Source organism: Cyrtonyx montezumae, unplaced genomic scaffold (genome assembly GCF_038088225.1).
Source record: "Cyrtonyx montezumae isolate F1298 unplaced genomic scaffold, pur_monq_1.0 scaffold_13, whole genome shotgun sequence".
Lineage (NCBI taxonomy): Eukaryota > Metazoa > Chordata > Aves > Galliformes > Odontophoridae > Cyrtonyx > Cyrtonyx montezumae.
In genome coordinates, this window is record NW_027071859.1 from 21,896,807 (window position 1) to 21,924,189 (window position 27,383).

The 27,383-nt window shown below is 43.3% G+C and overlaps 2 protein-coding genes across 2 annotated transcripts; both read right to left on the reverse strand.

The window, feature by feature from the left end:
* Window positions 1–1,033: 1,033 nt before the first annotated feature.
* LOC136045123 (glutathione S-transferase-like) lies at window positions 1,034–9,460 on the reverse strand. Its single transcript, XM_065730826.1, has 6 exons — window positions 9,311–9,460; window positions 8,604–8,655; window positions 5,125–5,257; window positions 4,643–4,784; window positions 3,491–3,622; window positions 1,034–1,304 (listed from the first exon to the last, which is right to left on the reverse strand). Exons 1-6 carry the CDS (start codon window positions 9,395–9,397, stop codon window positions 1,179–1,181), a joined length of 672 nt encoding a protein of 223 aa, XP_065586898.1. The 5' UTR covers window positions 9,398–9,460; the 3' UTR covers window positions 1,034–1,178.
* A 10,845-nt stretch (window positions 9,461–20,305) lies between these two features.
* LOC136045122 (glutathione S-transferase 3) lies at window positions 20,306–26,607 on the reverse strand. Its single transcript, XM_065730825.1, has 6 exons — window positions 26,507–26,607; window positions 23,679–23,730; window positions 22,584–22,716; window positions 22,082–22,223; window positions 21,340–21,471; window positions 20,306–21,066 (listed from the first exon to the last, which is right to left on the reverse strand). The coding sequence occupies exons 1-6, from the start codon at window positions 26,591–26,593 to the stop codon at window positions 20,923–20,925; spliced, it is 690 nt and encodes a 229-aa protein (XP_065586897.1). The 5' UTR covers window positions 26,594–26,607; the 3' UTR covers window positions 20,306–20,922.
* Window positions 26,608–27,383: the final 776 nt, after the last annotated feature.

Here is a 27,383-nt window from a genome sequence, read left to right on the forward strand (position 1 = left end):
ATTTAGACATTTCTTCACACAGTACTGTATAAATAAACCAATATAAGCACTTACCCAAATTGCTATTGAAAGTAGACTATTTCCTTAAAAGATTAGTGATTCAGTGAGTTATTCTTTCTTTCTTCTGTAGTCATTATTTTGAAGCCTATTTTCTTGGAATCATAGAGTCATAGAATCTTTTGAGTTGGAAGGGACCTTTAAAGATAATTTGGTCCAATTCTTCTTCAATGAACAGGGACATCTACAGCTCTATCACATTGTTCAGAGCCCCATCCAGCCCCACCTTGAATGTCTCCAAGGATGTAGCATCCACCACCCCTCAGGGCAACCTGTTCCAATGCCTCACCACCCTTATTGTAGCAAACTTCTTCCTTATTGTCATGGTTTTATGATTTTTTATTATCAGTATCCCCCTTCCCAGGGCATGGGTCACTGGGTCCCTGCCCCATCAGTCGCGGAATCGGGCCAAACCAGCCCACAAACCATTGACACTTATATCCAGTCTAAATCTCCCCCCTTTTAGTTTGAAACCATTTCCCCTTGTCTTGTCACCACAGACTGTGCTAAAGAGTCTGTCCTTTTTTGTAGCTTCCCTTTAGATACTGAAAGGCTGCCCTCAGGTGTTCCTGGAGCCTTCCTTTCTCCAGGCTGAACAGCTCCAGCTCTCTCAGCCTGTCCCTGTGGGAGAGGTGTTCCATCCCTTGCATCATACTGCTGCACTAGCACTTGATCACACTCTTTACAAAGGAGTAAGTTCCCTATTCTGACAAAGAGTTCTTTGCTTCCACTCTGCTTTGTTTTCATGTGTTGCAAAACATTATACACCAATAAAGGCAAATCTGCTGTCTCATTACCACAGTAAACTTTTCTATTGATCTTGAGTCAATATATTCAGTAACCACGTGTCCTCTGTTCCAAAGCATCAGTTCTTTTCTTTGACAGCTTCATCAGCCTTAGGTATGTTTTTAAAAACCCATGACAACTGTAGAGAAGTCTGTTGTGTTGAAAAGGTAAGAAAACTCAGAGCCAAGTATCTATTTCATTTTTCTATTTATTTCTACCATTGCTTTTAAGTACAGTAAAACTTTACTGAGTTTCCTACTTCCTTTAAGTGTTTGAGTTTTTATGTCTTTCTTCCCATTACTTTGGGACTTACTGAAGTTAACATTGCAGTCAGTCTAACTTAACTTAAAAATCTCAATCACAGTTGCTACATAGCGTTCGTCTGGTGGGGGCTTCCTTGGGCTGCCAGGCTGCAGGAACTTCTTAATTGTAGGCATGTTGCTCATTTTGGTTTTAAAAGCCTGAAAAATAAATGAGAGAGAAATCCCAACGATGTAAGCTGCAGCGTTCCTTGCACAGGACACTGGACAGCTACTTCCCCCTGCTGGTAGAATAGATTAGTTCAGGTACTGAGCAGATCTCTGCGGGCTCCTGTCTAACAGGAGAAGGTTCCAGTTACTGCCAAAAGCTTACTCTTACCAGCAAAAGCAGTGTTGGAGCAAGCAACACCTAGATCTCCACTGCCTGCAAGACACTGAAGGCAAACTGCAATATCCAAGAGCATCAGGGATTAGTTTCAAAGGTCCATGTACACTAACCAAGCTCATGTCCCCTTTTTTTCCCATTGCTTGTTATGATGGTGCAAACTTACCACCTAGGCAAACCAAATTAGCAACGTGATTTCCATTTTTACCACAAAGCACTTCTAAGACTGTATGGGTGAAAGTGAAATGGCTGGAAGTAGTCTTTGCTCAACTCAGTTGTCCTATGGAGGTTTCTAGTGCTATGTACTTCACCTCAACACAGACAAATTATTTACATGGAGCTGGCAAATATAGTGTGAGCCTCAGGCCAGTTCCCTTCTAGGGCTGTGTCTGGTGGCCAATATGAAGATGAGTTGGATATCTCAGATTAGAAGAGATGCCTTCTCTCATTGTACAGGCTGAGAGGACACACTGGTGCAGGTTTTGAGTGTCTGAAGACCTCTACAGTTAGCTCAGCAATATTATGTACACAAGAACCTCCTCTGACTAATAGGACTAAGGGAGAGGAGCTTCACAGAACAGCCATTTCTTGCTGGCACATGTACGAACAGCATCTCCCCTTCCTTGTAAGCACTGGAAAGATAAGGGGGAATGCAAGAAAGAACAAGACAGGTAAAAAACTGTAAAGTAAATAAACACTGATATTAGAAGTATTTTCTCTATTGGCCATGAGGGCATCCTTATAATTCAAATCATGTCAGAAGAACTGTGACCATACCTGGTGGACAAGATATTTTCCCAAAAGATGGGAACTAGAAGCCAGAATTTCCTGAGGCTGAAAAATGGTGCACAGGTTGCAGTCTGGCACAAGTTTCTGCCAACTTTGTTGCTAAAGCACCTCATTCTGTCATGCTAAATTCAGACTTAAACTGCTGGGATTGGGATTTGGAGGGGGGGAGGGATGGGGGGAGTATAACATCTCCTACCTGCCTCTTTTCCTCTAGCACCAAGCAGAAATTCCAGTTAGGATAGTCAGATGTTGGACTGTTTATTTTGTTGATGGGATCAAAGCCGAAGTCTTTGAGTGCATCCTTCAGGTTAACTGTTGTATTTTTTAAGAATAAAGCAGTGACCTCAAGCATGGCATCATCAGCCTAAATTTGCACTGCTTGCACTTCTTTCTTTGCCAAGATTACAGGCACAAGGTTATACTGAACAGTACTTGTTTCTGAACAGTATTTGCTTTCCTCAGTCTCAGACTATTTGGATCCAATGTCTCATAACTCCAACTCCTGCAGGTTCACTTATGCACTGGGCTCTACAGCCGGTTGCGTATCTGAAATTTTCTGATTTCTGATTGCCTCTGCTTGGTTGCAGATTTTGTACTTGGCACAAAACCAGAAAGTTCATCCTTGATGATATCAAGTTGATTACTGAAAGAAAACTGTGGGGTTTTGTTTGTTTGTTTGTTCTTTTTATTTTTATTTTTATTTTTTGGTCAGGGCTCTAATTTCTAGCCATGTTGTAATAAAGTTAATGGAATCCCAGAATTATAATACCAGCCAGTACAGAAAATGGTACACTCTATCATATTCTAACATGTTCCAGTTATCTACGTCACAGACTTAGTTTGTTATTAGTCATCTACGTCACAGACTTAGTTTGTTATTAGTATTAGATAGTATTTACAAGCAGGAGACAGGAAAATGAAAACGGCAGCTTAGATCAGTGGTTTCCTTAGAATGACACTGATTTCTATTGAGATGGCATATGCCTTAAGAGGATTAAACAGGGGCACCGTGCCTTAAACAAATCAACAAAATCCATTCCTTGCTGTGTTTTATGTTAAACATACATAAACATTCATAGTCTGGTGAAGAGCCAACAGTATTGATTTACACAGAATGGAGAGACAGCCACTGTGGGATTGTACCCTCAGGAAATTTTTGAGGTCTTTGTACTGTATGTTTCCTGAATACAAGCATGTTCAATAACATCATTACCTGCAGCTGAGGAAACCCAGAAAGCACAGAAGGTACTTTCTCCTCCACTGCTAAAATGGCTTCCAAGAGCTGAACATCTGCCCAGCTGAATCGGTTGCCCACAAGAAAGTCTTGGCCATGCTGTTTCAAAACCTGAAGTGTACAAGAGAACGTGGGTTACAGATGATACCTGGCAGCTAAGGCACAACTGTAGAGCTCATCAGTGATTATAAGTGGTTGTAAGTGAAGTTTCTGTTTTTAGCTAGAGATCTGTGAGCCCAAATCACTTCACTGCTGTTGGTCAAAAAACAGAACTTCTAATACACGTATTACAAACTCTGGTTATTTGGTAATGATGAGTGATGATCAGTACTGGGAAAACAGACAAATCCACACACTTAAATAATCTTCTAACAGTCATAAGGTTATAAAGAGATAATGGAGGAATTGGAGAGAATGTATAACATTGCCCTTTAAATATTTAATTTATGGTTATGTTCAACATACTGAAAGCAAACTTAGTATGTAAAATTACAATAGCTAACCAAGGAGAATCCCTGCCTTTGGGAGCAAGTTGCTACAGTAATAAGAACTTCTAGGATGTTCAGCCTTTATTATTGTTTTCCATCAAAATGAAATGAATGTTACAGAAGTGAACAGTGTTGCCAGATCTTGTGGGTTTGGTTTGTTGTTTCTGCAAGTGAGGCATGCAGAAATCTGAGGTTGTTGTTTTACTAAAGCAGTCCTAATACCACAGTGTTTTTGTCTCTATCTGATTTATTTGCAAGGGATTTTTGCATACTTCAAATGAAAGTGCTCCATCTAAAATTAAGGATAGCAGAGAGATGTGCTCTGAACAAATAGAAGAGTGGAATTCACTCTTGTGGAAAAAAAATCAAACAACATATGTGCTTGCTTTTACATCAGTAAGAAGATATGCTGTGTAGACAGAAAACATTTCACTTTGTTTGCTTGGTAGCTGTTCCAATATTACAGCTCTGACAACATAAGCTAACAAACAAGATTTGCTGTATTTGAATTTCCCCTTCTTTGTGAGAGCCAAGAAAATTGAGGATCTAGATCTAACTGAGCCACAAGCATGCTCTTACTTTTGGGAAAGTTTCAGATAATTGTAAGTGCAAGTTTTCTAGGCACTTCCTCACTGTCACGTACCTTTTCAAAGACGGGGAAGTACCTCTCTGTTGCCTTCTCTGCAATTGAGGCAAGATTTTTTTCCTTTGCCTCGGGTGGAGTGAAAGGAAACATCAAAATCAACTGCATCAGATCTGATACTCCTTCTACATACATGTCGATCCTGTTGGGGGGAGGCAATAGACAAGAGCATGGGAGTTATTTCATCTGTGTTCCAATTGACTAAAGTAACTTGCAGGAATTGTATATCACGACCACAGTGACAATTTTCATAGTCAAAACTAAATGCAAAATAAAGCTAGGTTAAGTTTTAAGAGGACTAAAAGCCCGTTTCTATTCAACAGCATTTCATAAGCAGTGGTTAAAACCTAACCAAAGGCTAGAGACTGTTGTGTTAGCCTTTCTCACACCTTTCTATTGGATTTACAAGATTGCATTTGTTCTGTGTAATGCAGCTATCAAATAGCAGATTGCCCATTGAGCAAGAGGAAGTGTTACGGTACAGGGCTCTCTCCTTCAGGTCTTTCCCGTAGAGATTGTATTTCCCTGCGATGTAGCTGAGGATGGCTCTGGTCTGCACCAACTTCATCCCATCAATCTCGACCAGTGGCACTTGCTGGAACAGCAGGGATCCATCTAGGGCAGAGAGTTGAAGGAGAGCTCGTTAATTCCTCCTGGACTTCTAGCTTTACAGAAGAGTGCATTTCTTTTGCAGTGTAAATCACAGGTGCCTTGCCCTAACTCTGAAACTGCATGTGGTTAATTAACATTGTGAGAAAGATCAAATGCTGCCTGGTAGGCATCAGGTTTGCAGCTCGGTCAGCGCGGTGCTGGGCCCCACGCTGGGCCCCATGCTTTACAGCTTTGCCAGAGCTGCAGCGCCTGACGGGAACTGGCACCACTCCCTTGCACTCCTGGCCCCTGGCCCTGCTGGCAGAAGACTGACCCAGCAGTTCCAGCCCAAGGCATCTGAGGAGAATGATTAAATCTTGTTAAATCTGTGTTAAATCTGAACTTCAGAACGAAAAGTCCAATTACTCTGAATGCAGATCAGTTCTCTGGCAGGCACAGTAATATGGATGGGAATAAAAAAGAGGTAGTACCACAGTAAGACTGAGCTACTGGGATAAAGGGACAGGTCAGGGCACTGGGAGCAGGAGTGCCAGATTCATTGTGAAGCAGCAAAGCCAGGGACTGGGAGTGTGACAGCCGCTCACTGCTGCACCAAGAGTTGCATAGTTGCTCCAGAAACAGGACTTTGAGCATCCCTGTAGATTTCCATTACAGGCCTGTCTGTCCCCAGTGTTGTTCCACAACAGCTCAAACCCATCTAGCCGTGCTACCACGTGCCCCTGTGCTGGCAGCCCTGTTTTCTCCTGGTGCTGGAAGCAGTTTGGCTGATCCTTCAGTGAGGCTGTGCTGAGAGCTTGGGTTTGGCACAGCAAAGACAATCTTTTCTAGTGCAGTTCTGCTGGTCTCATTTGCCAGCTTTGGAGGTACTCCCTGCTACATTTACAAGTTTAGGGGCATTCAAAGTACAACCCTGACCTGTTAAAATCACACTGAAGCTCTAAATCCAAGTAGACAGCTGCTGCTTTGCACTGCTCAAAGTTTTTATTTTAATTGCTTGATCTTTATTAATAGTGCATTTCCTTCGTGTATAAGAATTCACTGCACCTTTACCTACTCTGTTCTTTACAGAACTCTGCTAACCAAGAATTATAATAAATAATATTCACCATATCACTAATTTACAGCTTAAATTCAAAAAGCAGCTCACTTTGTGGCAAGGAAGAACCTACTTATTTCTCATGAACACAGAAGTGATCATGTGTCCTCATGTCTTACCAGAACACACCTCTGCAGATTAAGAAAAAATATCACCTGTAAAGACTCCTATCTAGCAGAAATACCATAGGATGGGAAAAAATAGCAGCTATGCAAGCATACTTCTCTGCAAGAAGTTGCATTAAATGAATAAATAAATCTGTCTTTCTGTTCCCTGACAAGAAGCATAGCGTAGCAAATGTGAGAACACTGAATGCCTGGTTTGTTTCTTTTCTACAGAGAACTTTTCTTTGATGACCATCAGTAGGCTGCTTCTCCTGGTTTTGCAGAGGAACCACTTCACATAACCACTGCGCATAATATACATGCAGGATTTACAGCAGTTTGCTGCTCATTTTGCTGACTGTATGGTGTGTCCAATGATGGTGTGGGGGCATACATTAAAAAGCAGTAACATTAGCCTGTTTGTCACAGCTCCACAGAGCTGGAGCATAAACTCTTTAACTCCCACTGTACTACATGATGTTATGATGTGGAATACCAATAACAGAAATCATAAAACCATGACAGGTGCCTACTGGGAGTAGCTCCTGGCCCAGGCTGAATCCCAGGAAGTGCTGGGGGATTGCTAGAAGACCATCAGCTGGCACAGGCCAGAGCCACACCTGGCAGGTGTAGCAGTGCACCAGCACAAGGCACACTGGCAAGGAAAGAGAAAATAGCTGGAGGGAGTGGGAGTGGTGTTTACTCATGTTCAGTCCTGCACTGAACATCTGGCAACACTTTGCCAAATGACTCATATTTTATTTTCTTCAACTTATTGAATCAAAGCCAGCCTCTTAAGCTCAGTATACATATTTGCATAAAGAGCCTTGATTGTCCATAGAAGACTTCCCTGTCCTTTTCATTGCCACTTAATTCTCCTCTCTGGCTATGGATAGGCTTTGTTACTAAATGCAGAGTTATGCCATTCTGTTTTGGTTGAATATCTTTGAGAAGGAAATTCAGATTTGGGCTTTCAGTAACTAAGCTATTGTATTTAGGACTTCTTTTAAATTTCGTTGTTGTCTTTACAGCAAACAACTTTCCCACATCATCAGGTTCCCAGCCAGCTGGACCTGCAACTGATCTCACTGATACCACTTTTTTTATTGTTGTTTTGCTTATTTTGTCTTGTTTTCACCTTTCCTTTAAACAAAGCTTCCCCCATCTGAGTGGGCAGCCAGAACACAGCCAAGCCCTTTTCAAGGGCTTTTCTTTGCTGCGCTGCGGTTTTGCTGTCTTAGGACAGCAGGAAAAGGGCAGGACAGACACACCTGGCAGTGCTCCTCACATGCCTAGCTCCTTCCCCACCTGTGCAGCAAGGCTTTCTCCTTCCAGGGTAGTTGCAGAGGGCTTTGAACTGGGCTTCAGCTGACCAAGTATGACATTCAGTGACTGAGGGTTTGCACTGGTGTTGGGATCAGGTCTCACTGCTATAGTTTATGTGGAGGCTTTCTGGCTTGCTGCTTGGACCATGTCAGACTTATCTGGGGGAAGATTCATGGGTCTGGCTCATCCAGTGCAGCTGGCCTCATACCTTACTGCCATGTCAAATCCTACCTTAAACTTCCAAAATTCTGCTTACTGTTTGCACATGGGGGTTTACAGTGGCACGGAGAAGGACTATTACTGTGGTATTCACACAGAACCTAATGCATAGGCCACAAAGGCCTTTCACTCTAAAGGTTTATCTCCACCTCCCTGAGGATTAAGTCCTACATATAGGTATGTTTTCTCTAGTCAGCTCTGCAACACCTCAACCAGCTGGCACAGGCTGGCCACAAACTCAGTTCAGCTCTCTGCCTACAGAATGTGGTGGTCACATCTAAACAATATTTTGGAAATAGATCTAGGCCTGGGCCAGCTCCAGAGAGTGCTGTCTGCCCTGCACCAAAAGTGTGGCAGGAGCCATGCAAACAGTTAAACAGAACTAAGCTGCACTAAATAGGAATCGTTTCTAGCCATATTTAATGTGTTACAGTGAGCACAGTAATAGAAGCTATGTCTTCTATCTTTTTGGAGTTAATCGGCACTGCAAAAAATGGGTTACACAAAAACAGCATTTCAGCGTTCTAGATGTATACCTAGAAGTTTGCACATAAGCTTCTTTGCAACTTTTTGATGGCCAAAACTTCAAGCATCATAGTCTTACCTTTGATTAACTTCAATAACTGCTCTCTTGACTGCAGAAAAACTTCTTCAAACTGGAAAAGAAGAGGGAAGAGCACTTTATGTTTCTGGCATTTTTCTCTAAGTGACTGCACATAACCTCAAGCAGAACAATCCAGCCAAGCAAAACATGATGAGCTGGGGCTTCAGCTGTGCTGTTTGGCTGTAAATTCACTGGGGTCTCCCCACCCATCCCCACGGCTGGATAGCAATGGAAGGGCCTGGCAACTTCTGCCTTGTTTCACTGATTCAGAAATTATTGGAGCAGAAGTAAGACACAGACATCTACAGGGTAGAGCAGGCTGCAGCCAGTGCCAAGGAAAGCACAAGGTAAATCAGCTCTTTCTAACACCACCCAAGAGCACAGGGATCAACAACATCCTTTTTTTTAATACACTTTGCAACTGCAGTCTAAATAAGGCTGAGCTAAACTGATTTTACACAGCTGGAAAACTTAGATTCATTAAAGGCCCTTCTAAAAAGTCCCTGTTTAGACCCACTATGATTACTACAGAAGACTGATGCTAGCTCTGTGGAACACAAAGCTCCATTGAGTTTGCATCCCAAATACCATCCACTAAACAGTGTAGGTCCAAATCTAAATTAATTCAAAGAAGAATTTATTCCCTCCTTTTGCAATCACTTATTGTTTCACACAGTGCCCATTTGAAGAGCTGAGTGTCAACCAACCTCCACTCCAGCTGCAGCCAGCAGCCATCGGATGGTCTCCATTCGCCCTCTTCCATTGACATAGGTGAGCCTGGGCTTCCCCGACATGCTTCTGAGCTCCTGGTGCCTTGAAAAATATTAAGCTGAAAACAAAGACTGCATAAAGCAGGTGTAACTACCATTATTTGGGGAGAATAAAAAAGAGCAAAGCTTTTCATTCTCACTACATCTGCTGCAATTGTATACCATTTGACTTAAAATATGAGATATGGATTAGTGACAACACAGCCTATAGAATCATTAAGGTTGGAAAAGACCTCTAAGACTGTCTAATCCAACCATCGATCCATCTCCACCATGCCTACTAACCATGTCCCTCAGCGCCGCATCTACACGGTTCTTGAACACCTTCAGGGATGATGACTCCACCACCTCCCTGGGCAGCCTGTGCCAGTGCCTCACCACTCTTTCTGAGAAGAAATGTTTCCTAATTTCCAATCTGAACCTCCCTTGGTGCAGCTTGAGGTCATTACCTTTTGTCTATACTAGTAAAGGAAAGATGTGCTGAGTGGTAAAGCCTTTCCAGTGAAACTAGGAGGGGGTTTTCATGGTTATCTGCAAATACAGACATGTTTAAATAAGAAATACGAATACTGAGCTGGATGCGGATCCTTGCTGCATTACAAGACATTAATACAAAGCTGCTGGAAATCCTCCCATGCCCTCAGGGCAGTTATTCAGTAACCCTCATTGCCACGATCCCCACTGAGAAGAAGGAAAGGAAAAGATGTTTGACTGCTAGGCTGAAATGCACCTAGCTTTGTTTGTCAGATGTCAGAGTGCATTATTCAGCTTCAGTTGCCATCCACTTCTTTTTTTCTGTAAATGAATCATGGATCTTCCCTCTGTTTCAAGAGGCAGATTGAGCTGCCTTGGCAGTCACAGAATCATAGAATGGCTTGGGTTGGAAGAGACATCAAAGATCATCTAGTTTCAACCCTGCTGCCATGGGCAGGGTTACCAAACACTAAATCAGTTGCTAGATCAGATGTCTTAGTTGGCTTCAGCCTATTTCCTTGTTGCTTATGGTCTCCTCTCAAACCAGGCCTGCAACCTGAGGCTGCAGGTGCCCCCAGAATGTCCCCCAGGGCACCAGGGAGTATGTGTACCCAGGGCCCTGCACACCAGCACACCATGATCTCTGCAGCTCCCATCACAGCACATACGTGTGCACCGTGAGGCTGTGTGGCACAGGCAGCAAGTCAGTATGAGCCTGCTTCATGCAGTATGGACACTGGACTGTTTGTGTTGAAGCTGGAGCACATATTTACCTTAATTTCTCCATATTCCATTGCCCTAATTACTAAAAAATAGGACCAGAATTCCCCCTTCACAAACATGTTAGTGACGTGCACTACAGAATGGGAGAAAAAAAAGCTTAAAAATGGGCATCTTAAGCATGTCCTAAAACCAAAACAAGATAAACAAACATAAATCCTATGGATGACCTCAATTTTCTCAGAGCTAAAAACAAAAACTGCAATACTAATACTGTTGCTATCACATGACTGCACCCACACTTCATTTTCCGTTTAAATAAGTTTCTGTGAGTTCCAGTGATATTTTTCTTCAAATCACAGTGCTTTTAAAGTGTGCTTAAAATGAAGTACATTCAGATGACACCAGGCCAGAACTTCACCTTAAAGAGCAATCAGAACAACTCTGATAAGCATTAAGTTATGCTTTCACAATAAGAAAGGATGGTCCCTGTGATTTTGACAATGTAATCCAAATACAAAAGAGAAAATACCACCTCCAGTGTTAGAATGCAAACAACTGCTGCTAATTAGGGTTCTGCCAGTAAGTTGGTGGTTGCATTCGTTTCTACGAATGCTGAGCAAACAGTTTTTATGACGTGACTGTGCAGCTTATCTACCTCTGCACAGCTAACTGTCAGCTCTTCATTACCATGCTTATCGGAAGCATTGCACCATATCATTCCAGCACACACTGACCCTGCTTGTAATGCACCGAAACTTGCAGTAAATAGGATGTTAGCCATACAGCCAAGGATTCTACAGCTGTGCAACAAAACAGGAGTGAAAAGCGTTAGTCGACATTTTATTGCTTTACGTGAATGAGAAATTCTGTGTACCATTAAATTATGTGAAGAGGGTGATCACAAGTGGACAATAAAAACTTGCCATCAGCTGCAGCTTACTAAAATAAATAGTATCTCCATCAGCTGTAAGTCTATTTTAATAATCTTAAACCTTTGAAACAGAAAGAAACATACGTGGGTTTTGTTTTGTAGCCTTCTCAGTCTTAGATCCACCAAACATCACCATTGACTACAAAGGGCCCTGCCACACATAGCTCACAGACCAACGCCCGTGTTACAGTGCGTGGATCAGGAGCTGAGCCTTGGACCCATGCCCATGTGCCTGTTGCCACTGGAGATGGGTAGAAAACATTTCAAGAATCCTGGTGGCCTTCATCCTTCTGAAAAGACACCCTGCTGCATGGAAGGAAACTGAGGGTGCAGACAAGCTCTCAGCATCACCACTTTGGTGGAGACCCACAAATCACTGTTGCTTCAAGTACAAAACTAAGTAGATGTATGTATATACATACACATTTACCACTTTTGTCTAAACTCCATATTTCTGTCCTATTCACTCCCTCAGCAGTTAAGAATCTGCTTTACCCAGATGTGAACCACACTGCAGGATTAGTTTCCTGATTAAAAAGATCTTTCTCGCTATACATTAGCCCAAACGCTTAAAGGACAGGGAGTTTAGCAGTCTGTACTTACCTTCTGAACTCAGTCTCTTCTGCTGATGGGTGCGGTCTCACTTGTGGTTCAACCTGGGAGCTCCTCCTACACATGGGGAGTTCCCAGAAGTACCCAATACAAGAGAAATTCTCCTATTGCCATTAATCTGACATTACTGAACTTAAAGGCATACATACATATCTGAAGGTGTTATTCAAGGCAGAGGCTCTTTCTTTTGCAGCTTGCTAATTTGACTACCATGGGTAAGTCACACAGTTTCTATTGTCACCATCTTTCCAAGCTCCTCTTTTGGAGTTACTGGGGTGTTTTACACACATATAAGAGAAAGACATTTTAAAACATTGAGAACATTAAAAGTTCTTCTGTGTCTTATTTAAGATAATAGCAACTTGTAAAAAACTAACTGGTAAATTTTCTAGGCCTATCTTAACAGTAATGGAGGTTTTTATTTTCAGTGCTGTCCGGCACAAAAGAATACCCAAAGTAGGGGATAACACTTCCCAGCAACTTCTAAACACATCTTGCCAGTGACAATTTAATTAGTGATAACTTGGTATAAAAAGTTGATGAGCAGTTTATGCAACAACTTAGCCCATGTTTTAAGGAAACAGTGCTAATTTACAGAATCACAGAATGTTGGGGATTGGAAAGGACCTAAAAAGATCATCTAGTCCAATCCCCTTGCTGGAGCAGGAGCACCTAGATCAGGTCACCCAGGAACACATCCAGATGGGCTTTGAACATCTCCAGAGAAGGAGACCCCATAACCTCTCTGGGCAGCCTGTGCCAGTGTTCTGTTAGCCTTATTGTGAAGAAATTTTTTTTCATATTTGTTTACAGAGATGAAGTAAACTATGATTTTCCTACTCTGTTTCTGTGATGTACAGCTACCTCAGCTTTGCTATCTACATGTCAGGTGAACTGATCAAAATGGAAGGGGCTGTGAACAGATACAAATGTAGCTGAAATAGGATTTGGGCACCAAAGATCATTTTCTCACCTCTAGTGTAGACTCATGTATGATGTGGCATCATTTACTCCCTGCATCAGAAGTTAGCTCAGCTAATCGGAAGGTCTGCCCATAGAACACACACTGTGTCATGGTACAGTCATGGCTGTACCAACACAGCATCGCAAGAGGGGAGTTTCAGGACCGAAGTCTTTACCTAACTATCTTGAAGAAATTCCCAAAATGCTGCTACTTTCTTTTTTCCTCACTTTTGTTCCAGCTTATCTGCCTGACAGTTGTTGGCAATCTCCTCTAGAGGACGCATTTTCACTTGAATCCTCTTGTAAATTTGTAACTTATGTTCTTCAAATGTTGATAGTGTCAGCAAAATCCTTCAGCTTCTTCCTACTTTGCCTAATTCTAACTCAGATTCATCATCTGGAGAACAAAATAGATCATTAAATGTACATTTCTGCACTGCTTCCATGTCAAACCCAATTAGCACCCTCCAGAAAATTCACATGTACAGTCTGGAAGTGTTTGCCTGTACCTGTCTGTGATGGCAGCACTGAATAAAGATTAAACCATTCCTGCTTTGAGGTCCTTGATGTCTCTGATTTGAGGCGCAGTGATGAGCAGCCAAGCAAACTGTTCTGATGCTTTTTGGATTTACTGAACAATGTCACATCTGGTTTCAACAACTGCTCCTCTTCCACACATCCCTGTTTGCCAGGAAGAGTTCATCCCTTGTTGTCTACCTTTAGAAGATCTTTGAGGCCCCTTCCAACCCAAGCCATTTTACAATTCTATGAACTTTTTGTTTTGCTTTTAGCTCAGCAATTGTAAATAAAAAACTGACACCTCTATAAGCTCCATTGACATCCATTATCTACTGCCTATGAGATTTCTTTCATCTCTAACTTGACTTGTTGCATAATCCACCAGAGTAGAATAGAAAACAAATCTATTTTATAAAACATCTGATAAGCCACACCTGTGAACATCCAGGCAGCTGGCAGAGGTCCCAGGTACCACTTAAAGGATCTTGGGTAGGGCACAAGCATGCCCTACCCAGCATGTCAAGTTCCCAGTGTGGTCTGTGAACACACTTCATGATGATGCATCTTGGAGAACTCAAACACTTCTCTAAATATGATGCTCACAAACCACTAAGCAGCTGTACTGGGGCACTATGCCTGATTCCAACTTCTGGCAGCATCTTTTCAGGGCAAGTCTTGTCTTGAAAGCGTTACTGAACACCCAGGTACATAGGCTCTTAGAATTCTATGAACCTAAGTTGGAAGGGACCCATAAAGATCACCAAGTCCAACTCCTTGCTCCTCATAGGACCATCCAAAAGTCGAACCCTATTATACATACACTTCTTGAACTCCAGCAGCTTGGGGCTGTGCACACTGCCCTGTGCAGCCCATCCCATGCCCACCACTCTGGTGCAGACCCTGTCCCTGACCCCCCAGCTGCCCCTCCCCTGACACAGCTCTATGCCGTTCCCTCGGGCCCTGTCTCTGTCACACAGAGCAGAGCTCAGCGCTGCCTCCACTCTCTGAGTGAGCGCACTGTTGGCTCATGTTCAACTTCCTGCAGCCAAGATCCCCAAAAGTGTGATGCCAACCAAGCTGGCATCACCTCCTGCACATTTCTGCAGGCCAGTTGGCACTTATCCAGACCACCAGCACAGAAAATTCTGAGAAAAACAATCCTAATCCTGATTTACACTCATTGTGCTGCTGGCAAGGAAAGCTCAAATGGAGGGACAGAAAACAAGATTTATGCTAGAAAAATGAAAGTCCAGCACACAGACCCCAGCAGCAGCATGTACCTCTCCTTGTAGCAAAAGTTTCCTAGCACAGCTGTGACCTGGGCCAACCAACTCTGTCCTACAGGGTGCCCAGGCACCGCGGGTGGGCAAGTGTGGGCCAAGGGTCGTTGCCAACAACTGGCTCAGAGGTGGCCACCCTGTAGGCAGAGTGGGAGTGGCTGTACCTGCACCAGCTTCACAATGCCAGTGGCTGCAGGGCCAGAGCCGCAGCAGCAGCAGCACAAAAAGTGCCAAATAATGCAGAGGGGCTTTAGACAGAACCTGGAATGATGTTTAGTGATACACGTAAAAATGAGAAGGACAGCAAGGCCAATTTAAGGGTGGGCTAAAGCCAGCAGGTGGGCAGGGAAGATGACTCATGCTGACTCAGGGCAGTGTCAGGATCAAACCTAATTAGCAGTAACATGCATGCCCAAAGGGGGCAGGGTCTACGTGGATATCTAGCCCCAAATCTGTGAAATCTGAACAAAGGGTGCATTGATATCCCACGTAGCATGAGATGTGCAAGATCAAAGCTTTAAAGACAACTGGAAAATAACCTTAATCCATAATGTGAAATACTGAACTTAAGTTATGTATTATAATTGCTTCTTGTTTCACTAGTAACTCGTGTATGTGTCCTCTGTGTGGCTTCTGGCATGCACTGCAGTGCTTTCCTAGTCTCTCAGTTCATGCACATTGTTACAGCTAAAGCTTATGTGCATTGTTGCAACTAAAATAATTAGTTTAGGTTTAAAATATATCTTTTCAAAAGGAGATGGAAGGAAGTAAAGCAGACTCGTATGTTTATCTGATGTTGACCAATTATAGAGCTGAACAACAGCATTTATTCCATTTTTTTTCCCCTCAGTATAAGAAATAGTGAATGAAACTGGTCACCAGAAAATATTTAAACCAGCTTTTATCCTGTGAGACATTTTGTTTGTTTGTTCTGGCCACTGTCTTTATAAAACCAGATCTACCTACACTTCTTATATGAGAAAAAATAGATCTTAGTGAACACAGGTCCACTTCTATTCCTGTTAAACAGCTTTGGTTTTACTGAAGTTTGTGTTTCCCCAGAGTTCATCATTATTCTCATTAGATTCAGTTCCTTAATGTTTTTTTCAACCTTCGTTTCCCTTTAAAGGGAAATATCCTCTCTTCCCCTTAGGCTCTCCTTTCTTTCACTTTTGTGTGTGTGTGTGTGTGTGTGTATTTGCACATATAAACAATGAAATATTCTACACAAAGTGAGAGTTATGCCTGTCACCCAATGCTGTCTCCCTTCTTAGTCTAACGTTTTCTGAAACGATTATCCAAAGCAGGCTTACAAAGGAACACACAGCTCTTCCATCCCAAGGCTAAAGTTCTCCAAACACAAAACTGCAGAGCAATGGCAAGTCTTCACTAACATAATTACTTCTTTGACAAAGCTAGTGGAGGGGTGGCCTGTGCTTGAATTGCTGTTCATCTGAGTGGGCTGGCTGGGAGCTGAGCTTTGGAGTCTCAGGCTGAAGGACAAGGGTAAGCTCCTTCTGTCTCTTGCCAGAAAGAAGGCAGCATTTCCTTTACATCCATTTTCAAGCGTGTATTGTAGAAATTGTTTGGAAATAGAAGTAGTAGGGCAGGCAACAGGAAAGACTTGGAAGCTGCAACTTTGTTCATTCTGTGTGTGCACTGAGTTGAACAAGTCTCACCTTTCCTCCCTCCTTATCATCAACTTTATTTGCTTTAATCTTCTGCAAACATCAGGTTTTTTTAGTCCTCTCATAAAACATTAAATTGCAGAGTATCAAGGACCTAATTTCTGTCTTCAGCTATCTAATGAGAGGACAGGAACAAACTCTTCTCAGAGAAGCAGGTGAAAGGGGGAGAGGCAACAGACACAAGTTGCAGCATAGAAATTTTAGACAAACACAACTAAAGGAAACTTTACAATGACGTGGTCAAATGCTAGAAGGAACTCTGCTGATGCATTGTACATGACCAAGTTCTGCTTTTAACTCCTGTGAGATGTGCAGACATGTTTCCAGTCACATGGTGAGAGATTAATCCTGCCCTAAAGCTCAGATAAATCACCGTCTGGATATCACACAGAATCACAGAATTGTAGGGGTTGGAAGGGACCTCTATAAATAATGATTACATGAGTCAGCAGCGCGCATTGCAGCCTGGAGGGCCAACTATATCCTGGGCTGCATTAAAAAAGGGGTGGCCAGCAGGGAGAGGGAGGGGATTGTCCCCCTCTACTCAGCTCTTGTGAAGCCCCATCTGGAGTACTGCATCCAGGCCTGGGGGCCCCCAGCACAAGAAAGATGCAGAGCTCTTGGAACGGGTCCAGAGGAAGTCCACTAGAATGATCAGAGGGCTGGAGCACCTCTCCTATGAGGAAAGGTTAAGGGAACTGGGCTTGTTTAGCTTGGAGAAGAGAAGGCTCCAGAGAGAATGAATGGTGGCCTTCCAATACTTGAAGGGAGCATATAAACAAGTGGGGGAACAATTATTTACTCTGATTGTTTACACAGGGGAGATTTAGATTAGATGTTAGGAGGAAGTTTTTCACTCAGAGAGTGGTGACACACTGGAACAGGTTGCCCAGAGAGGTTGTGAATGCTCCATCCCTGAAGGCATTAAAGGCAAGGCTGAATGTGGCTCTGGGCAGCCTGGTTGGTGACTCTGCCCACAGCAGGGAGTTGAAACTTTCTGATCTTTGAGGTCCTTTTCAACCCAGGCCATTCTATGATTCTATGATTCTATGATTGTTGAGTCCAACCCCCTGCCAAAGCAGCTCCCTAGCCCAGGTTGCACAGGTAGGTGCAAGGTAGGTCCAGGTGGATCTTGAACAATCTCCAGAGAAGGAGACTCCACCACCTCTCTGTGCAGCTGTGCCAGTGCTCCGTCACTGCACTGTGAAGAAGTTCCCACACACATTTGTGCAGAACTTCCTATGCTTCAGTTTGTGGCCATTTCCCCTCATCTTATCACCACACACTGCAGAAAAGAATCCAGCCTCATTCCTTTCCCTCCCACTCCTTAGATATTTATAGACATGGATCAGATTCCCTCTGAGTCTTCTTTTGTCAAGGCTGAACATACCCAGGTCTCTCAGCCTTTCCTCATAACGGAGGTGTTCCCAGCCCTTTATCATCTTTGTAGCCCTTCACTAAACTCTTTCCAGGAGATCTCTGTCTTCTGATATAAATATCAGGGAGCCCAGAACTGGACACAGTACTCCAGTTGAGGCCTCACCATGGCAGAGTAGAGGGGGAGGATCACCTCCCTTGACCTGCTGGCCACGCTCTTTTTAATGCACCCTAGGATACCATTGGCTTTCTTGGCCACCAGGGCACACAGCTGGCCAACCTGTCATCCATCAGTACACACCTCTTTCCATGACTATAGAACCAGGCATCTGGTGCTTCAAGTTACTGTACCGGGCTCTGTCCTTCAACTCCATCCCATAGAGGCTGTACTCTTCCTGCTGTGTTACTGGGGATGGTTCAGGGCCACACCATTTTCACCCCATGTCTTCATTTTTATCCCATCATCTCCACAAGGGCACTTGCTGAAGGAGCAGGGCTTCATCTAGGGCAGAAAAAGAGTAATGTCCATCTAATTCAAGGCCTACAGCTTTTGTAGTGCAGAAATGGAGCTGAGACATACCCTTGTAAGAGCCTAAGGCTGAAATTATCTCCTGTAGCAAATAGGATCCAGAATAACCATCACTAGAAGCAGGATCTTGTGCATGATGCCAACAGTAGAACATTGATTAGTATGGGAGAGCTACTGTGGCTGAGGAGTAACCTATGCTCTGTTGTCCTCTTCCCTGTGTTTGGAAGGTAGCTCTCTGGAATCCCCATGTCATACTCAAGATGCATTTATGAACGTTCCGTAACAGTTAAGAGATTCAGTAAAACTGTTACAACTACTAGTAACCATACAAAAGGGTTTTTTGTATACATTTGCAGGCACTTGGGCATTGCAATTCTTGATTTACCATTTTAATAATAAACAAGCAGGTAGTTGGACTCTTATTTACAAGATCCTGGTTTAGAAGCAGCTCCCTCCTGCACAGTCCCTTGGCAGCTCTATGGCAACTACTGAACTCTACTCTCTGGCTTCCAACTTGGCAGCAACCATAGCCAGCCAGCTGTCTGCAGCCTTCTCCACAAAGACAGCTTTTGAGCTGCATTTCAGCAGGGGGCTGTAGTCTGCTGAAGGGGAAATAAAAGAAAAAAAAAGAGTAGAAACAATAGGTTCATAGTCTTAAAAAGAGGAACTTGAAATCCAACCAGGACAAAAGTAGAAACAATTGATCACAAGTATGCAAAGAATGAATGAAAGAGAAACAGTTCAGCAACAAGTATACCAAATATCATAATGTTCTGGTGTCAACAAGATAGAAGGGGAAATTGCCCTGTATGTGACTTTCAGGCTCATAAATGGCTACTTACTAAAAAAAATGTATGAAAAGGAGATTATAATGGGCAGCAGCAGGGGTTGGACTAGATGATCTCTAGAGATCCCTTCCAACCCCTACAATTCTGTGATTCCCCTCCTATGTCTAGAGCCTTCTGTCCCCGAAATATGCACAACAAGCAAAGCCCCTCTTGAACCTCAAATCAGTGCTTGATGCACAGTGGCATTAGCTCCAGGGCTACCGCCAGGTCCAGGCACCCACACGTCCTTTTGGGAAATCAGCCAAGGGGCAAGCTCCTTCGTTCCACATCAAAGCATACGCTGATGTGCCAGGTGCCACAGCTTGCTTTCAGCAAAGCCATCAGAACCCTTGCAGGGACACATTTCACCTGCATTTGGCATCTCACTGCTCTTTGGGCTCTTGTAGTGCTGGGAACTTCAGTCTGTGAAGCTGTGAGACTGATGAGCTCCCTAGTGGGCCATTTGTTCATCACATGTTACTCAAATGTATTCACTGCATTGCAAGGTCAAGAAGCATCCCATTTCTGAACATGCAGTCAACTCAGGAATTAAGCAGTGACACTGGAGACTGAACAGAAGTCTTTTTTAAACTACATAATTAATATAGGACTACAAAAGCTATGGAAGCCTAAGATAGCATCCTACTAAGCAGTCCTTTCAACCAGTGCCATTTACTTAAATGACTAAAAAATCTCCCATTCCTTTGTGCTGAAAGTATAGATTCCACCTGCTGAAGCTACAGATAAAAAATAAGAGAGGGAGGAAAAGACAACATTTTGAGTTTGGGAGTTATTACAGCTTAGACAGGAACTACACCAGGTTCGTGTGATGGTTTACCACTTCCCATCACCTTTCTTTGGTTTATAAATGCAAAATGAATGCTTTTTTGTGAGCTACACAGGTTTATATGGATCTCCTTCAAATCAAGCATATCCTCAAAGACAAGTTATAGCAATTTGCAAACCTCAACTTTCATTCATGAGACAAACACGACAACAAGCACACATGAGAATAATGAGTTTATTTGATTAGAATAGGTCTTCTAGATAGGCCAGTTATACACCTATGGCATTTGACAGTCATTTTATTTCCTGATCCAGTAATAAGAATGCAGCTTAGTTATGAAGGCACAGCACTGGTATGTCACACATGTCACTAACATCCAACATATCTGGCAAGAGAGAAACTTCTGTTTCCCAGTCTTTAAAAGCTGTTTGTTTCAGTTGCTAGAGTGAAGCTAAAATCAGTAAGGACTTGAGTCAGGACTGCTCATACAGAAACCTGATGTGGATCCTCAGAGCTACCACAAGATGCTGGAGCTGTCAGTCAGCAACTTACACTTCTTTCTCTTTTGCTTTCCCCTCTCTCGGTGAGACTCCAGTAAAAAAACGTGTCTGCTGCTATTTCAGTCAGTGGAAATTACCAGGAAAATCTCAAGAACAGATTAGTAGTGAAGTATTACACTAGTAACCAAAACAGTTGCATGCTATATTTTGTATGAGCGAATACAAGATATTGCTCATGGTAACTACTTTCTAACACATCCTCACCTTCCCTGCACAGTTTAATCATGCCATCTGGTAGCTCTCTTCAACCAAGAGCAGCCCTTGTTTTAGGGAAGCACTCTAATTTGGTTTTAAATCATAATACATACGGAGAACCTTCCTCACAGTCTCCACGTATACATCATCAGAAATAGGTTTTCTTTTGCTTCCAGGTGCTAGGAACTTCTTGATTGTGGGGACGCTGCTTATCCTTTTTTTAAATGCCTAAAAGGGAAATGGTAAGAACTTTGTATTTAAAAGACAGAGTAACAGGAGAAAAAAACAGTTACACTCATTTGTGCAAGCAGAGGATTTGACTGAAGAAGGGAGCACTGCCAGAAATTATTACGCAAATAGTATCAGTGCACTGAGGATACTGCTAACGATAAATGCCCAGTACTGCTTTCCCAGTACAGGAAATACTGTCCACTCAAAACAGACTTGGAAATGTCTTTCTATCATGTTTCCAGCTTGGAATATATTGTTAATGTAAGTCACCTGTAACAGAGGAAAGCCTGAGAGAGCATCTGACGATTTCTCTTCTATCATTAAGATGGCTTCAAGCAGATGAATATCTGCCCAGCTCAGACGGTTGCCAACAAGAAAGTCCTGGCCATGATCTTTCAAAACCTAGAGGTGTCAGAAATGAAAATGTTCCAGTGTGGATAAGCAGATGGAGTTACTTTTTCAAAATGCTCTGGTACACCTTTGACAATACTTCTGTTCTATTCACCTTTCTCTCCTGTGGCACCAGGGATACTGCAAGAGTGGAAAATGCTAGCTCAGTGCCTGCAATCTCAGATCAGTTATCTGTGAGCAGTTCTCCCAGCAGCAATCTGGAATCCCAGTGTTTCTCTTACTCATCCTTCCTTCCTATAGCCTCAGGCAACCCCACACATTGTACTATTCTGGACTGCAGGTTAGACCTCTCTTAGGTTTCCTCTCCTTTCCAGACTAAGAAATCTCTCTATATATACATATACATATTTAACTCTGTTACAGCTTCAATGGGAAAATACGGATTATCAAGAGAAATATTCAGGTCCCAACATGGCCTATGCAGCAGGTCATTCAGATCAGAAAACTTCATTGCCTGGAAGTGCTCTTCCTACATCTCCCTGGGAAAACTTAGAACACTCAAGCACCTTTGGAACTGGACTTTATAAACTGTATAATGACTGTTTGTTACAGTGGTCAAAAATAAAAATGAAACACGGGAGGAAGCAATTCTCCTACATACCTTTTCATATACTGGGAAGTATCTGCTCGTAGCCTTTTGAACTACAAAGGCACGTTGCTTCACCTGATCCTCAGCTGATAAGAACGGGTAACTCAACAAAAAGCCCATAAGGTCCTCTGTTCCCCCAACATACATGTCAATCCTTAAAAACAAACAAAACCTAAATAAGGTGGTGCCTCCACAAGCACAGATTTGCACTCTGTTGAAGTTGAGTTTCCATATGCAAAAATAGTTCAGTATTCACAGTCACTCTTGAATACCTACGTCAAGTTGTATTAATATTTTACTAGATGATGGGCCTACATATCAAGTATTTTTTATGTAAAAACAAACTAATTAGAACAAATTAGTTGGACTGCATTTAACTGTGGCCTGTCGGTCTCACTGCAAATTAGGCATCACCAAAGCAAAGGCGGTTTTCTGAATAAGCAAATATGCAGTTAATTCTAGATGTATCTAAGCTATTATAATACAGTCAAGAAGAGTAGTACTGGTACATTACAGGGCTCTCTCCTTCAGGTCCTTCCCGTAGAGATTGTATTTTGCTGCGATGTAGTTGAGGATGGCTCTGGTCTGCACCATCTTCATCCCATCAATCTCCACCATGGGCACTTGCTGGAACATGAGGACTCCACCTAAAAAAAGGGAAAGCCACACATTATTGTATTGGCACCTCTATGTCAGATTTCTTGTTGTCATCATAAAAGCATCACTTTTATGTTGAGCTTGTTCGAGGGAGGCTTTATTTGAAACTGGCACATTTCCATGCAGACAGTAAATTAAGACTAATTAAAGTGAAGAATGGAATAATTGTGGGTTATTAACCTTTCTTTAAAAGCCAAAGTTCACAGAAGTTGCAGGCAGAGCTTTGTACAACAGCTTTTATGCTGAAATTGAAATATAATTTGGACAATCGTGACACTAAACATACATACTAAGCACAAAGCTCAGTTTATACGAACTAATTCTAAATACATAAAAATATATTTCTTTCCTACTACTTGAAACACAGTTGAGGCAAATGTTAGATTATAAAATGTCTTCCCTACAACCTGTATCTTAAGATAAACCAGGGCATTGCACGAACTTTTAGGATAGGCATGTGCAAGTTGCTGAAGCCTGGAATAAGGTTGTTGGACAACATTCCCATGGGATTAACTTCACAACTCCGCTCTCCTCAGTGAGAATCCAAGAATCCCAGCAAAGCTGCTTCAAAGAAAGACTTACAAACACTTAGTGTCTACTGTATTTTATGGCTAACTGATAAACAACTGCTGTAAAGCTGAAGACTCAGAAAGAAGCCAGGGCTACCAGAAACTGCACATCCACCTAAGGTGACTTTTTGCCAACAAAGTTTTGGCAGCAGCGCACACAAATAAAACAGCCCAGAGGACTGTGAAACTCTGTGAGTTGGAAGGACTTTCAGTTTTCAGTTGTGCCTGCCCACATGTGGAAAACATTCAGTCTCTGCAGCTGCTCACAGCTCTGTTTTGATTCCCTTTCTGCCACATGGAAGTCTGTCCACAGTCTTCAAGCTTCTTCCCTGGAACCAAGCAGAACCTGCTCACGCTTATTTTGAGGTCTCATATACACTCACTTTTCAGGAGCTTCTCATACTGCTCTCGTGTTTCCAAAAACACCTCTTCAAACTGGGAAAAAAAAAAAAAAAAGTAAAATAAAAAAGAACGGGAAAGAAAAAGAAATGAGCAACTTTATACGTTTCTAGAGCAGACAAACTTGGGTGGTGCTTAACAAATAAAAGAATACATACTCTGGCCCCTATGTTCCAGGAATGGCCCTTAGGGAGAAAATAGCAGGGGCAGAAGCACTGGCAAAACCTCTTAGAATCATAGAATCATAGAAATGCTCAGGTTGGAAAAGACCTTCAAGAACATCAAGTCCAACAGCAATCTAACTATACTACCCTAATTCTAACAACCCATCGCTAAATCATGTCCCTGAGCACCACATCAGGGATGGTGACTCAACCACCTCCCAGAGGAGCCTATTCCAGAGCTTTATAACCCTTTCTGTAAACTTCTTTCTGTAAAGAAGATTTTCCTGATATCTAACCTGAACCTCCCCTGGCACAACTTGAGGCCATTTTCTCTTGTCCTGTCACTTGTCACCAGTGAGAAGAGCCCAACCCCGCTCTCGCTGCAATCACCTTTCAGGTGTTTGAAGAGAGCAATAAAGTCTCCCCTCAGCCTCCTCTTCTCCAGACTAAACAGCCCTAGTTCCTTCCATCGGCCCTCATAGGGCATATAGGCCAAGCCCTTCACAAGCCTTGTTGCCCTTCTTTGGATCTGCTCCAGCACCTCAATGTCCTTTACGTATTGAGGTGCCCAAAACTGAACACAGTACTCAAGGTGAGGCCTCCCCAGTGCCAAGTACGGGGGAGGATTACCTCCCTAGTCCTGCTCACCACACCATTCCTGATACAGCTCAGGATGCCATTGGCCTTCTTGGCCACATGGGCACACTGCTGGCTCATATTCAGCCAACTGTCCATCAGGCAGCTTTCCAGCCACTCCTCCCCAAGCTACATGGTTGCCTGGGGTTGTTGTGACAAAAATTCAGGACCCGACACTTGGCCCTCTAGAAACTCATACAGTTTACCTCGGTCCATCAATCTGGTCTATCCAGGTCCCTCTGTAGCACCTTTCTACCCTTTGGCAGATCAATACTCCCTCCCAGCTTGGTGTTCTTTGCAAACTTACTGAGGGTACATTCAATCCCCTCATCAAGGTCATTGACAGAGATGTTAAATAGGAGTGGCCCCAGTACTGAGCACTGGGGGACACCACTTGTGATTAGCTGCTAACTGGATTTAACTCTTTCTGCCCAGCTGTCCAACCAATGTTCCACCCAGCAGAGCACATGCCCACCCAAACCACGGGCAGCCAGCTTCTCCATGAGGATGTTGTGGAGGAGTGTCAAAGGCTTTACTGAAGTCCAGGTAGACCACATCAACACCCTTACCTTCCTCCACTAAGCAGGTCACCTTGTCATAGAACAAAAACAAGTCTGTCAAGCAGGATCATGAGCTCGTGCTGCCTGGGCCTCATCCCCTGGTTGACCTTTAATTGGCTCGTAATGGCTCTTGAGATTATCTGTTACATAATCTTTCCTGGCACCGAGGTGAGACTGGTAGGTCTGTAGCTACCAGGACCATCTTTCTGGCCCTTTTTGAAGATGGGCATCACATTTGCCGGTCTCCAGACCACTGGGATATCCCCAGTTAGCCAGGACTGTCGAAAGATGATGGACAGTGGCTTGGCAACCACATTGTGAGCTCTCTCAGCACTCTAGGGTGCCATCCATCTGGCCCCATGGACTTGTGAGCGTCCAGCTTTTGACGCAAGTCCAAAACCCCATGGATTACACAGGGCCTATTATGTTCCCCATCTCTGTCTTCCAGAGAAAGAGGCTGTATGCCTTTGGTCTATTGTGTCTGAGAAACACTGCTAAAGGCAACCCCACTAGAAAATCTGGCATTAAGAACCAGAGCAAGGATGGTTTATTTGATATTGAATAGGGAATTTAAACTGAGACATTCAACAGTACAGAGCAGGCTGTCCTTACAATGCTTTCCAATACGTGGAAAAGAGCTCTGCCTTGTGATATGTTGATTTGGGAGCAAGACAGGAACAAATTCTTAGAAAGTTAAAACAAATCCTTTGCAAAATGATGTTTGGGAGTTCTGCCAAGCAGGAACCTTAGTGCAGAAGCACATTTAGGACACCTGAAGAAGAATTATTCAGCAGATGAAAAACAAACAGATGCAAACTTGCCTTTCATCTGTATGATGTAGTTATAATCACTGTGGTTGAGAACGGCTGTTCCTTATGGAGGAATTTAGTTAAAGATGAAGGCATCAATGTTTGATGCCTATGTGTACATGTTTGCATGTGCCATACATGTGAAATCTGCCGTTACAGTCGCCTTGTTCACATTACCCTGCTATCCCTTCCCATGTGGTGCAAGCAGGACAACGTTAAATGCCATGCTGCAGCTTATTGCAAGGGAGGGAAGGAAAGCATACAAATCCTAGAATGAGCATCCAATTGAAGAGATAAAGGCCGGACAAGGCAAATTCATTGCTGTTTGCCTTGGCACAGATTATGCTTGTTATACCAAGAACAAATCTATCATTCAGCTTAATATAGTGCTGGGTAAGAAACAGAATGCCTAATTAATCATTAATCATTCTTGCATTAAGACCGAATTTGGATGATGGCGTCGTGTTTGAGAAGAGATGAAACTTAAACTTTTGTGCACCTAAACTGATTGCATCAGACCAGTGAAATTGAATAGTCAGTACTTTCTATTACATCTAGGGGTACTTTTTTGGTTAACGACCGATGTTCTGACTCACAGACAAGCTTAAAGCACATGGAATAATGTTACAAAGGTAGAACGAACCTCGACCCCAGCTGCAGCCAGCAGCCAGCGGATCGACTCCATCTTGCCTCTTCCATTGAAGTAATAGAGTACAGGTTTCGCAGCCATGGCTTCAGACTTTCTTTACCTAAAAACATAAGTCTGTCAATAAACAATTCAAAACACGGATGGCTCTTGGAATACTGGTTCACAAGTCACCTGCAGGACAGAAAATTGGGTTAATTTCAGACAAAACATTTCAGTAAAGCTACTGTCCTCTGTACTGACTTGGTTTTACTGTGGCATGGTTGCAGCTGTTCTAGTACCCCAGACGCTGAAAAAGGAATCAGCGGATGCCAAGCAGGAGATAACAAGAGAAAAAAGCGTTGCCACTGAGTACATCAGCAAAAGTGTTAACAGTGTCATAGAATACAGAACCACAGAGCACAGAACCACAGAATCGTTCAGGCTGGAAAAGCACAGCATCACAAATCACAGAACCACCAAAGTTGGGAAAAACCTCCAAGATCACTCAGTCCACCTACCAGTGGTATTTCCCCACTGAGCCGTGTCCTCACTGAGCCGTGTCCCTCAGTACCGCACCCAAACGCTCCTTAACAGCCCCGGCTGCGGGAAAGTCGGCGTCCCCGCGGCTCTGGACGATCCCTCCGATTCGTCTCCCGGTACCGCCCCCGGGGCAGGGCGGCCCGGCCCGCAGCCCGCCAGTGGGTAAGGCTGTGCTTTGCATAAGGCGCAAGGCGCGCTGGGAGGAACGCGGAGCGATGAAAAGCATTAGCGCGCGCCGACGCGAGCAAAAACGTTTCCAACTGAAAGGGAACTCAGAGCTGCTCGTGCAGCCCGGCTCCTAGGGCTTCCAGACCCACCCCAAATCGCCACGACCTGCAGGACGCCGGTCTCT